Source organism: Zophobas morio, unplaced genomic scaffold (assembly GCF_036711695.1).
Source record: "Zophobas morio isolate AGI-343-1 ecotype UQ-CSIRO unplaced genomic scaffold, CSIRO_AGI_Zmor_V1 ptg000019l, whole genome shotgun sequence".
NCBI lineage: Eukaryota > Metazoa > Arthropoda > Insecta > Coleoptera > Tenebrionidae > Zophobas > Zophobas morio.
The window spans coordinates 1592027-1605275 of NW_026972124.1; the positions used below are offsets into that span (position 1 = coordinate 1592027).

At 37.1% G+C, this 13249-nt stretch overlaps 3 protein-coding genes across 8 annotated transcripts in view; 2 read left to right on the forward strand and 1 right to left on the reverse strand.

The window, feature by feature from the left end:
• Positions 1-60: 60 nt before the first annotated feature.
• LOC135131235 (CTTNBP2 N-terminal-like protein) lies at positions 61-3790 on the reverse strand. Of its 2 annotated transcripts, XM_064058865.1 has the most exons (8): positions 3381-3790; positions 3226-3327; positions 2642-3175; positions 2430-2590; positions 1551-1714; positions 1417-1502; positions 1073-1367; positions 61-962 (listed from the first exon to the last, which is right to left on the reverse strand). In XM_064058865.1, the coding sequence occupies exons 1-8, from the start codon at positions 3555-3557 to the stop codon at positions 958-960; spliced, it is 1524 nt and encodes a 507-aa protein (XP_063914935.1). In that variant the 5' UTR covers positions 3558-3790; the 3' UTR covers positions 61-957. The 2 variants fall into 2 exon arrangements, with proteins under 2 accessions (XP_063914935.1, XP_063914934.1); XM_064058864.1 differs by having other exon boundaries at positions 61-1367.
• Positions 3791-5656: 1866 nt separating this feature from the next.
• LOC135131195 (solute carrier family 25 member 32-like) lies at positions 5657-8110 on the forward strand. Of its 2 annotated transcripts, none has more exons than XM_064058788.1 (6): positions 5657-5815; positions 5988-6203; positions 6255-6405; positions 6855-7107; positions 7185-7298; positions 7367-8110. In XM_064058788.1, coding segments are annotated over exons 1-6 (990 nt in total). In that variant the 5' UTR covers positions 5657-5814; the 3' UTR covers positions 7622-8110. The 2 variants fall into 2 exon arrangements, with proteins under 2 accessions (XP_063914858.1, XP_063914859.1); XM_064058789.1 differs by having other exon boundaries at positions 5659-5857.
• Positions 8111-11070: 2960 nt separating this feature from the next.
• LOC135131121 (potassium voltage-gated channel subfamily KQT member 4-like) overlaps positions 11071-13249 on the forward strand; it is a 36122-nt gene continuing 33943 nt past the window's right edge. For 2 of the 4 annotated variants that reach the window (XM_064058671.1, XM_064058672.1), the window contains exon 1: positions 11072-11229. The gene's annotated coding sequence lies outside the window, so the exon portion shown is untranslated. Of the gene's footprint in view, positions 11230-13249 lie in introns of all 4 variants that reach the window. The other 2 variants (XM_064058673.1, XM_064058670.1) reach the window with 2 other exon arrangements.

Below are 13249 nucleotides of genomic sequence, written 5' to 3' on the forward strand. Positions count from 1 at the left end.
TCTCGCTCGTACCGCGAGACGCGACGATTTTCGGTTGTGTGGTGTTTTTACTAAAATGAGTTTTCAATGTTAATAATTTAATTTAATCTTTAAATTAGTAACAGGGGGGATCGTAAATAATAGTTAGTACCTACTCACAAGGTATGAGTGCTCTTACATTTGAGATCATACATCGAGCCAGGAAAACACAGAATACCATAGTAAAGTATGATTAATGTAATCTCGATAATCGTGATAGTTTTCTACCACAGTTGGCTACACTAACGACTAGCTCCCTTATAGTTTACATTAATTTAATTACGCTAAATAAGCTTAAAATCATAGTTAAAAACGAAAATCACAGGGTATTAACCCCTTCTAATGCACGCCTCGATTCAGTAACCTTAAGGAAGTTGTCACGAGATCCATAAGAACTACTCTTAGTCTCTAAGTGTGTTGTATGCATATACACATTTTAATACTATTTTTGTACAAGTAAACACTTTACACTATATACAGATATTTAATACCTACTATGTATTACATATACAGATGCACCTAGACGTAATTATAAGTAAAACGCCAATTTTAAGTTGGTGATGTATCATAAATGGTCAGGCGAGACAATAGGAAGAGTTTATTTTGTAAAAAAAATACAACAAAATTTAAGTAGTTCATTAGAGTCAAATTAAATAACAATACTTTCTACAAAAATAGAAAAAAAGCAATTCGAAATAATTAAGAACCAAGTACAAACTCTGAAAACGTACATGCTACAACTTCAGTCAACAAAATCGGTATCAGCATTTACATATTTGGTACGTAAATTTGAGTCTTTGAAACCTCTGGGCTAAAGTTGCAGTGCCAAATGCAAAGTAGTAAAAAAATAATTCTAATAACTCAGCGTCCAAGTGTAGATTTACTTAGTAATTATCACATAAGGAGTGGACTTGAGGTCTGTCCGAGTACTACCAAACCTCAATCTGCCAACAAATACATAAATTACAAAACGATTCCTAAGTGTTATTGCTAGTTGCCATAGTAACAAACATTTGTTGAAAATCGGCCAATTCTTGCCCTAAAATTTCTATACCTTGAGAACCACTACGACTGCTTTCACCGGAAGAGGGCGCCGCTTCCTTGCTCCCGCCGCTACTTGCTTTTTTTTTATCGTCTGCGCTCTCCGGCCGTCGCGCTGGTGTTTGCTTACAAGGAATGACAGGTTTATTAGGGGGAATGGGGGGAGGAACGCCTCTCCCGGCCACCGCCCCCTTCTTCGGGGGCGTTTGGGGGGCGGTGGCGCCTTGATATTGAGTATGAAAGCCTGGTTTAGGTTGAGATCGGGCCGCCGGCGACTGCTGCGCTGCAGCACCGGTATTCGTCATCAACTACAAAAAGTCATTTCATCAATCCACTCGAAATTAACCTTTTACTTACCTTAGTCGTTGCGATCGGTATAGGGGGCGCTATCGTCGTCTGGCGGAGTGCTTGACCGGGAGTAACGGACTGAGCGATTCCTGTAGCTGTAATCGAGTTAGACATTTCGAATAACAAAGTTTCAAAATAGTTACTTGGCCCTGACACTGGAACACTTGATACTGTTGCTGTTGGTTGAACGACTTTCGCTACGCTACTTATCATGGGAGCTGCGCTATCACAAGTTGCACTACTTCGATTTTTTAAAAGCTCGTAGTCAGCCTTGAGTTTCTGTAATTCTGATTCGAGTTCTTGACACCTGCAATTTTTTGGTTGGAGACGTCATTAATCGCAAAAAAATGACGCCGGCCCGTCAAAGTCAGAAACTGTCAAGTTGCTATGCAATTATTGTATTTCTCAAGCGAGATCAGTTAACCCCAATAAAATTATTAAAGTCGTGTCTTGACACATTTCTGACTTGCAGACTGGGCTTCACTATGTTAAAAATGTCAAGGTCGCCTACCAACCAATACAATCTAAAAAATTAGACGGTTTGTCGTAATTGACGAACTATCAAAATGTCATTTATACTAGAAATTGGTCAAATAATAGCTACATAATCTTGATTGTATTGATTTTGACCTTAAATTTCTTGATATCAAGATCCGAGTTCATGACAGCTATAAGTCGTCACGGGTCACTTGATCGTAGAAATGTAATTTTTTAAAGAAAGCTGAAACTTGGACGTCAAGACATCTTTTTTGTTTTGATGACGTAGATTTTTAAACTATCGCTTTCTAGAAACAAAAAAGATTCATCTCATATAATTTTTTCATTGTAGTTCAAATTTACTGCAGTCTACGAATATATAAAAAATAGCAAAACGTCATTTTCTAATCCAAGTTTGAGTTCTTGATACCTGCAATTGTTAAACTATGTGGGTTAGTAAAATGATAAATAAATACAGTCTAGTGATTTTTTAACCATAATGTGTCAAAACCGTTAGGTTTTTGACACTGCTGCAGCCATTTTACCTAGCCTCCTTGACCGCAAATTGAGCTGTTAACGTTTTCTTATCGGCTTCAAAAACATGTACTTGTTTTTCAAGTTCAGCTTCCATCTGCAATGACTTTTTGCTCTCTTCTTCCAGCCCTTCAGCCATACTATCAATTCGCGACTTTTCCTCTGACAAAATCTAAAACACCAAAACCTTCAACAAAAACCAATAAAACCCACCTAAACTTACTTGCGCTAAATCTTCACTTCTCTTCCTCTCTTCAATATACTTAACTATGATTTTCTTCCTCTCAGCTAGCAGAAGAAGTACAATTTGTTTCTGCCTCGCCCTTTCTTCATCTGCCATTTCAAGCTGTTTTTTCACCTCTTTTTCTAATTTCTTCCTTGCAGATCTTTCCATTTCTAATTCTTGTCTTAATCTAGTTCTCTCCATTTCCAAGCCATAAGTAATATCATCGCCTTGCGCGGTGTCATGTTCATGTTTACATTTTTCCTCCTCCAATTCTTGGATAACTTTCCGGTGTTTGGTTTCTGCATCCTTTAAGATATTAATCATGTGTTGGTGGGCACGGCGTTGTTGAAGCGCCAGTTGTTCTAAAGCTTGCAATTGTTGTTCCGCTGCGACCGCCATTTCTTGTTCGGTAACGACGGGTTTGGCGTTGGGGCCGTCCGCGATGCTGTCTCGCAGCAGGGCGGTGTACGGATCGGCGGCTACCGCTGGTCTGTAGCGCCCCACGTTCACCACTTGCTTTAGCCTCTCCGACTGGAGGAAAAAGTGATTAGAACAATGTAGTGAGTTAAGTGTAACAATACCTTCATGGCTGCTATTGCGATGTCTCTAGCTTGGATTTCCCCTTCAAAGTAAGTAACTAGTTTGAGTAGATCAGTTTTTGAAAGCTCCATTTTGGGATTTCTCTGTTAAAAAATAAGTAAGTGGAAGATAGTGACTTATGTACAATGGGGTAAACCTTGAGTGTGTTACTGCCAACAGTAGATCTATCGAGTTGTTCGTATTGATTTGGGTCTGAGGATGCTCCTGGCTGTTGCTGCTGCTGTTGTTGTTCAGGGACACAACTTAAGGAGTTTCCGAATCCTATTCCTAAGCCACTCAACCATCCATTCTGCTGATTGTTATTAGAAGCCATGTTGACGGATTTTTTTCCTGCTTCCTAATTTTCACCAATTTTGATGCTAGAACCCTGGGGTGCCTAAATTTGTTTTTATCGATAATATTTTTATTATCGACATTATATTTACTGTTGCATAAACGTTTTGCAATAGACAAAAACACCCTTATAGGTTAAAGTGAACAATCGATTAATTTTCTCATAACCAACAGAACAACCCACTTGGGGAATTTCGATTTTACACTTTTCACAGCATTCGAAATGTGAAACTCCCTAGCCGGAAGGGACGCATCCGGACGCAACACAGCGCAACAGACTCAACAGAGTACAGAGCTTATAGAGCAAAAGCTGGGACAAAACCTCTGGAAAAGACGCGGACTAAAAATAGAGGCTCACAATTTTTTTATTTTTTTTTTTAAATACTTTTTACTTCCCGCTGCAGAAACCTCATGACGTCATTGCAAAATTTTGCTAGATAAATCCTTTCTGTAATGCACACTACTGCTTGTTCTTAGTTTTTTGGCATTCTGTCAATTATTTTTTTATTTTTTGTAGTTTTAATTTGTAACCCCTTTTTAATTTTTTTTTGGCCCTTTTTTCGGTCAACTTTTTTACGCCTTTTGTCATCTTTTTTTGATGCATTTTTTTATGTTTTTTTTGTCTAACTATATTATGACTTTTTGTGATGTTAAATTTGCCCAACAAATGTTTTATTGGATTAGTAGATTTAGCACATTCAGACATTTATTGGCGGAAATTATTGGGACATCCCAATATGAGTGACTCCATCTGGGACATATTGAGTTTTAATCAATAGATCAACCCAGTGTGATAAGAATAAACATCCATTTTTTAAATAAACCTAACGAGGTTACTCCAGTTCACGGTTGTAGAATAGATAGGTTGATACACTAGCATACATTTGCATATCCCTGGTCAGCGACGCCAATTGCCGATCGCGTCGCCTGGTTTTTGACGTTTTAGGGACCCAGAACTCTATAGGCATCTGTCTATAACCGATGTAATTAATAAAAGAAATCGTATTTATCGACTCCGATCAAATGTCATTTACAAATTTTGTATTGTTCATAAAGAAATGTCAATGAAAATCCCCAAAATAACTAGAACGATTTCCGCTCGACAAGGTAGAGGCGCTAGCTGTATGTGTCCTTTCCATGGATATAGGGATCGAAAAGAAGCGTCGCCATTCCAAGCCATTAGTGTACAAACCTATCTATTCTACAACCGTGCTCCAGTTTGAACCAGTCTCATAAAAGTCAGCAATTAAGAACTCATCCCTTGTTTATATCTTTATTTCCACAAAATAAATTTGAACCCTACATCTAAATGTAGGGTTCAAATTTAGATTCTAAAATCTAATTAGTTTGAACTTGTACGATTATTGCAAAGTCGGTAAAATACAAACTTTGAACCGTGTTTATTTCGCCCCTCCCTAAACAGTGATGTATAAATCGCACTCGAAATGTGGAACATGACCTGCTTTTTTACATTTGGTAATAGTAAAAAGCAATAACTGAAGGAAATATGATAATATAGTAAGTTTGATGAATGTTTAATTTTACGGAGTTTCACAGATTGTAAAATACAAAAATGTCGGTTTCTCATTTCCGTCTGCATTTATTATTTGAAAAATTTACGCAAACTTTTATAAGAATATCGTGTAGTGTAGATGTTGCACCGAGTCAAAACATTGTTAATAATAAAAATATAAATTGACGGTAAAATACGCTTTGAAAGAACAACAGACAAACATTTTATTCAAATTTTTTCGTAATTAAAAAAATAACAAAATCCGGGAAGCACGTTCTGAGAGTCATCATCATCAGGTATTTAACATACTTGAGAGAGTAAGAAAGTTACGTGCACATAACGCAGACTTGCGTCGATTTTTTTAAACATTGTGAAACGATTTCAGTTTCTACTAAATTGTTTGCGTTATTTCGCTCAATAATTCGATAACATTAAGTTGTTTATTTGTATATTTACATTATTTATTTGCAAGTTTAAAGTAAAATTAGAATGTTGGAAATTTGCGACATAAACACGTGATTCTCGGAACGAGTGACGTCAGGACGTTTACGCGTTACGTTCTGTTACGTCTGCGTCAGGTCCACTGACAGATTGGGGATCTGGTGCGATACGGTTCTATCTTGCGTGTAGTGGTAGTGCAGCCTTGTGGTTCCGATGTGTGGGTTGTCCGAAGTGGTTTTATGCTTCTAAATGGAATTTCCTTTGTGGCATGCATTGAATAAAAAGTAAATAATGTGTTTATAACACGATTTACTTAATCGATCCACGTGAGTCGTTTTCCAAATTTTTATTTAATGCCAATGGTGCAATTCGCTTAAAAATTACATAACCTTCAAATTGATTTTTTCCGAAAATGAAAAAACGAGAAGCTGAAGCCGCAATGTTTTCGATTTCCAGTGAAAGTTCAAGATGTTGACGTTTTCATCATTGAGGCATCCGAACCTGGCACGTTACAGTTAAAATCATCCACTATGAAGAATCCCACCACATCCAAAACCACCATTTCACTCCTCAGTCACATCAAATACGAACACCTTATAGCTGGAATCTCAGGGGGGGCTATTTCCACACTCATATTGCATCCTTTAGATTTAATGAAAATTAGGTTCGCAGGTAAGTAATGTCACAGTAAAACTTCCGGTAGGTGAAGAGCTTTTTTTAAAGTAAGCGACGGCAGAACGACAATTCCGCAATATAGCAGCTTAACGAGCGCGTTTTATACGATTGTTAAACAAGAAGGGGTCAGAGGGCTGTACAGAGGAGTCGCCCCTAACGTCTGGGGCTCTGGAAGTGCCTGGGGGTGTTATTTTTTGTTGTAAGTTCGAAACGTGGGCATCTTTTACTTCACGGGCCGCTGATTCAACACGCACAGTAGTTTCTTGTGCAAACCTACCTGTAACAAATCCGAGACTCGCCGATCCACGGAAAGGGTTTTCCGCGTTTTAGTAGCAAACCTGCGTGCATTTGCACAAAGAAATTTTGTTTGCGTGCCCGTAAAGCAAAAATTCGCCAAAACTTGTACAATTATTATTAAATGCCAAGGATAACCATTCCTGAACGTAATCGTATTTTCCGCCTTCCAAGGAAAATATTTGGTGTTCGCGTATATGTGATTCGAATTCTACGTTTCCGTATAAAATTTTCCTATGCTTTGTCTGGAGACACGTCTTTATCAGAAAGTCGGTTGTTAGTACCGGTTATCGTTTGGCATTGTAAGCCCGTTTATTTATGGCATCTGAACGTTTTCGATTGATTTATTTGCAGTTACAATTCTATAAAAAATTGGATTCAGGCTGGCGACAGTCAGTATCCTTTAGGACCAAGTTTGCATATGTTGGCAGCGGCCGAAGCTGGTGTATTGACGCTGTTCGTTACCAATCCAATTTGGGTGGTGAAAACTAGGCTGTGTTTGCAATATGGACCAGAAACTCCATTATCTACAAGAGAATGTTATAAAGGAATGACAGATGCTTTAGTTAAAATATATAGAACAGAAGGTGTTCGGGGTTTATATAGGGTCAGTTAATCAAGAAACCAAATCAGTTCCAATGAACTGTGTTAGGGAATTGGGATTTCCTTATATAATATTTGCAGGGTTTCATTCCGGGGATGTTTGGTGTTACTCATGGAGCTCTCCAATTCATGACTTACGAAGAAATGAAAACTTTTTATAATCGTTATAGAGGAATTCCATTTGACAATAAATTAGTAAGTTTATTTAAAAAAAAAGAAAAAAATGACGTCGTTATTATTATAATATTTTTTTTTTGCAATAGACTACAGGTGAATACTTGACTTTTGCCGCAATTTCGAAGTTGATTGCGGCTGCTGCTACCTATCCATATCAAGTAATAAGAGCGCGGTTGCAAGATCAGCACCACTGCTATAATGGAACATGGGACTGTATTAAAAAAACTTGGAAGTATGAGCACATGAGAGGCTTTTACAAAGGCTTAGCACCTTACTTACTTCACGTCACTCCGAATATATGTCTAGTCATGCTTATTTATGAAAAATTTACTAACAATTAACTTAATTCAATGAAATAAAGGAAAGTTAAGACTTAATTTCTTTAGGTGATGATATATACTAACTTGAAAGATTTTAACTGTTTAGAAATCTAGCATATTCAGAAAATGTTAAATAAAATTCATAATCACTCTCTGAACTCGACTTGCTTGTCAAAAGTTAACGATATGCATTTTGTATTTTGTTAGAAAATTTGTATTCATAGACATTTATCACCTCTGATGTAATAATTAAATTAAATTATTAAAGATGTAAGTATAAGATCTAAGTATTAATAGTTTAATGGAACTTTCCTGTTAAGTTTAGTTCTGTTTTTAGTGAGTTATTTACATATCATTATACATTTTAAGGGTGATGTATAAATGAGTGAGAGAATTACGTTGTATGCAACATGAAGCAGGGTTAATAAAATTATTTTTCTATTATGATGCTAGGTGAACCTAAAGTATTGTTGTCCTTGTCATTACAATAATAAATGTGATGTTTGAAAATATTTTGTCTTATTTGACCCTAAAAGTGGAAAAGTTACGAAATTATATTTACAACATGTGAAATTTGCAATTTCTGAGATAAAAAATTACGGATTGTGAAATTGTGTTGCAAGGGGACTTCGACATTCCTCATTTAACTGCCCCGGGCAAAGTTCACTCATCTTCAAAGTTATTGTTCCTGCATAAAGATAAGCGTATCATTATTACTGATTGATTGATGGATTTTACAAGTAAAACATCCATGTTCTCGTTTAATATCAACTATACCTAATGTTTAGTTAATTAATAATCAAACCGGATGTAAATACGATGAAACCGTCAGCAGGAATTTCAAATATTTGATGAATTATTAGATTAGCTCGGATTTTTTGGGTGAAAACAAACAAAACAATTATACTCTTAACGAAATACACCATTTAAATGTACTTAAGTAACACCATTACGTACACCGGGTGTCTCAGAAACAGGGCTTTCGTGTACACTACACTACACTAGTTAATTTGGTTATTACATGAATTAGCTATGAATCTTGAGAAAAATCTTAATTCATACATCATAAACGAGGATTTGGTTCCGTAATTTAACCCGATTTTGTGTTCGCTCATACCCGGATTATGTTCACGTACTGACATAATCAAATATGTAGTAACTAAAGGATTACTTGCTCAAGATTTCCGTAAACCATATTCCTAGCACCCGTACGACGGAAATGAAACAGTGTAGTTTGCTTTGTGGTTGGTAGGCTACTAAATATATCATACTTGTATATGTACAATACACAATATGTTTAGTTCGAAATTAAAATGTTTAACAAAAGGATAAATTTGTACACAATAGAGGAGAAAAAAAGAAATAACCCAATGCTTAGAGCGTGTGTTTTGAAGTTTCCGTGGTTGCACGATAGAGTGCGTGCACAGCTGAAACTGAGCTGCAGTCGGACTGCAATTGTTACGTTTTTGTAGCTGCAGACGAAATTCGTTTTCCTATTTATGTTTCATGTTGGTCTATTATTCTGAGTTCTTGTGGTGATGGGATTAGTGTATGTTAATTAATATGTTATACTAACACCAACTTACACACAAATCGGCTCTGAAGTATTCGCGTTGATTGGGTTGTAATACACGGGGAATGTAGTTACATCGTTATAGTGTCACAATAGAGTGAGGTATTAATGATTATCAAAAATCGAAATTTTTATCGACTTTTGTATGTTTGTGGGAGCTGGCAAGTCCCACAAAATTGTATAGCATTAGTATATTTGTATATAATCTGTATTTAATTACTTCCAACCAGTATCACCCCGAAACTTTCTCTTCGTCCACCTGCATGTCGTAAAACCTATCTTTTGTTCACCCTTCTCAGTAATACTTATCCTTTCCCAGATTTAAAATACCTTCCAAGAACCCTTTAGACACAACCGTTTTCACCGCTTTCTATAGACCTTTCTTTTCATTTCAATTTTACAAACTCCAGGACTCTTCCTTCATCTGTCGTACCGACAACATCAAAATAAATATGTCAAAACGCAAGTACTGTTTCAATCACCTGTTCTTAAGTTAAAAAGCAGTTGCTTGAGTTATTTATAGGAACAGCTTTCAAAAGCTAACCAAACGCAGAAATGATTTTTAAAAACCAATTCTATGCAAGTCTGATGCCACCTTGGATTTCTCGAAATCTCAGACGCATTGTTGCCAACACAAAATCAAGCCCCAGTGCCTCACGTTAGCTTTCAACGATACCTCAGCACCTCAGCCTTCTTTCGCTTTGTCAGAATGTTGTCACATTGCACTACTGGTTTGTTTGCAAACAGATATTAGACACAAACAAAGGACGCCGCACACTCATCGGACATTCGCAGTATTTGACGAGAAAATGTTTTGTGTTTTGTTGAGCAGCAACGAGAATTCGAGAGGGTTTATACAAAACATCCACGAGTTTAACAACGTTCATTAGGCTTCAGGCGCGAACTCAATTTTTCGCCGTTGCAATGGCAGCTTGTTTGCGAACACTCGACGACGAACAAAGGGCGTCGAACGGGTGGTCGTTTTAGTTCCAGCCACTTTGGAAATTACAATTAAGAACTAGAACTTACGGAATTATGTTTAACAAAACTTGATTTAAGCGTCACAACAGAAAATTACGAATTGCTTTTAGTTTTTTATTTGTGAAAAATAAATTAAAATTATTACGGAGTAGTGCGCATGCTCAAGAATTTTTTTCTAATTGGTGAAGTTAGCACTCACGCGTGCTGGCAAGAATTTTTTAAATGCAAGTAGGCATATTGTCAAACTTATAGTCATAATTCCCGAAGCGTTACCTGTAAAATATTGAAGGCGAGCGAAGCTCGCGACTTGTTTAAATAAGCTAATGTCGCCGCGAGTGCGGTCGGTTGTGTTAATTGAACCCAAATTTGATGGGTTCCAATTAACAAGCAAAATAATTGTTTAAGTGATGTGGTTTGTGGGGTTTGATCGTTTATTTTTCTTTGAAATTCGATATCAAAGGTGATCGTTAGTTGTGTAAGAGCGCGATTAATACAAAGGCGGTATTGTTAGGAGGCGTAGTCGAGTTCAAGTGAAGAATTGCGGATCTGAGTTATAATTTTAATTTTGGCGAGCTCCGATGAATTATTTAGGTAATTGTGCCGGCAAGTTTCGCTTGTCGGGTTCTCGACGAATCAACGTGCAAAGTAGAAGGAAACTTAGGTGCGAATAAGCAGAGCGGAATTACGCAATTCGACCGTATTTGAGCCGAGATAAATAATAAAATGGAAATGCCACAGCTGTAATAAAATGCTTTCACATTATAAATTAGAGTTAAATGAAATTGTAGTAAACTGCGATTTGAAACGGAGGCAGAGTTCGGAAAAGCGGAGACTGTGCAGTGTGAAGGATGCGCGCCCTGTGAGGATTTTAACATTAGTAATGTTAGTATCGGCGGTGACCGGTGCGGAAAATCAGTGCCAAAACGTTATGTTCATAGCGTCCGTTCTTCGAGTTTCCACGTTTTCCCACATCTCGTGACTTATTTACAACTTTGAGGATTATGCCGAATATAATCAAGAATTTTTCCTCTTCCGTAATCGCCGCTACCTTACAATACTCATGAAAACTTAAAAGGTGAATAGTACAGTAGTTCCCTCAGCCGGCAATCTCATCTTTGTGTTTACCTCACCAGATACGCCTTTAACAATTTGCTGCCTCTTCTATATGAATTTTAAAACTTGACGCTACTACTCACAAACACCGAACAAACTTTCTTATTCAATTCTTTCGATCCTCTATTTTGTCACTCCCCTGTTTCAAACTTTTAACTGCGCTAACTAATTCTTCACTTTTCCCTTGCATGATGAAGTAGAAGTCAGTTCTTCTGTTTGAAAAGCAAACTGATCAAGAGTGTTTATGTCGGGTTAAGGACATTCACTCTTGCGTATAGTATTTCTGTACGTTTCGCACGTGGTCTACTCCACTCGACGTTTTCATTAAGACTTTCTCACTAAGAAAAACTCACCTACACAACCCACAACATTATTTGCGGAAAACGGATCAAACTGATTTACGGATCTCATTCCCCTTGCAGATGTGTGGGCTCTCAAGATTCAACATTTATTCACAGCTGATCTGCATCCCAGATACTCACTTAGTAATTCCGTGATTAACGCGTTCGTTATTAGTTGAAACTATAAGCACGATCCTTATCCAGAACATGAATAAATAATTTGCCCCGAATAAATTATACTCGAGTGTGAATTTTGGGGTCAAGCTTGATCGTTGACACTCTTGACAGCACCTTTCTAAGAAGGTTCATTTTATATGCGAGATCTAAACAGTATCCTCTATTTGCATAATGATTTTCGACCTGAATAATTAGCGCGAAATATGGAAAAAGCAGACCAGGCATAAATGTTTCTAAGAAGAGAACTCAATTAAAACAGTGCTCGCTTTCTGGACAGAGCGAATAAAATCAAACGACTTACTTTACAATGGATCACGATCATAAAACGGTACAATGAAGGAGATCGTTTTGAACAGAAGCAAATAAACCAATATCAGCTTGACCCTCATTTTCCGACAAAACCGTCTGAATTTCGCATAAAGCTGATACCCGTTCCTCTAAAAATTCACTCCGAGTCTTGCAAAGATGGATACCGACTTTAAGAATGTAAATACGTAGGTCTATAAAAAATTCGATAACTACAAGACGGCAGTTTCGTTATTAAAAGTCCAAACTCGGAGACTTGGCAGCAGGTGCTATTCATTTTCTAAGGCCGTAAACTGCGGCTTTGTACTTGATATTAAATTAAGATTTGTTAAGTTAATTCCGTAATTTTAGCCAACTCCAATAAAACTTACGTCCGTACCGAGGAAAAAATGTTACCGAGATAAACAGGATTACTATCCCAAATACGTGACCCTCGACACTTCCGTTACTTCAACTAAAAATATACATACTCAGATGAGGAAATATCTCGTCAACTTTATCTTAACAACATTATGAAAATTTATTTCCAACATCACGCCAAGTGATATAACTTTGGAGTGAATGTGATTCTTGTAGCATTTTATGTTGTGGGGAGTCATAATAGCGATTCCCCGGAGAGTCGAAAAATCCCGCCATAACTTTCTAATTTATGGCCGCGCGGACAAAATAACGATATTTTCAATCTCGGCCTACTTCGAGATAAACGCACCACATCAAACCACCGACACTCAATACGCTTGTCAAAAACTTGACACATGTGTCATACATCATTCGAACGCCTTTACTTGTCACAACCACGCGCTGCCTTTTTTCCGTAGTGCTAGCTAAAAATACTTCGATCGAGTTTCAATGTGGAGTTAACACTTACGTGATTCTATGAGTAACTGTTAAAATCAAAACTGTCACGTTAAAAATAATCCGATCGAATCAAAATGGTGCGCGGACGCTGCTAGATGTGAAACAATATGGGCTTTTTATTTACCAACAAATGTCAGACAGTCGCAGGTGCGTGGCTCAAAAATAGACCGACTAAGTAAACTTAACACGCATGATTTACTTAACGTATAAATTTTAACATTTACGAGCAACAACTAAAACTGTAATGGATGCGGATCGTTAAGAGTACTGCCAATCGACTCAAATTCGATAACTATGTTT

Excerpts from the sequence above, each read along its gene's own strand:
- LOC135131235 (XM_064058864.1), bottom strand. The coding sequence starts at position 3,557 with ATGGCTTCTAATAACAATCAGCAGAATGGATGGTTGAGTGGCTTAGGA. Across the intron at positions 1,503-1,550 it reads TGTTCCAGTGTCAGGGCCAA|CTACAGGAATCGCTCAGTCC; the intron begins GTAACTATTTTG and ends ACTCGATTACAG. Across the intron at positions 1,368-1,416 it reads TACCGATCGCAACGACTAAG|TTGATGACGAATACCGGTGC; the intron begins GTAAGTAAAAGG and ends GACTTTTTGTAG.
- LOC135131195 (XM_064058788.1), top strand. Across the intron at positions 6,204-6,254 it reads AATGAAAATTAGGTTCGCAG|TAAGCGACGGCAGAACGACA; the intron begins GTAAGTAATGTC and ends CTTTTTTTAAAG. Across the intron at positions 7,299-7,366 it reads TTCCATTTGACAATAAATTA|ACTACAGGTGAATACTTGAC; the intron begins GTAAGTTTATTT and ends TTTTTGCAATAG.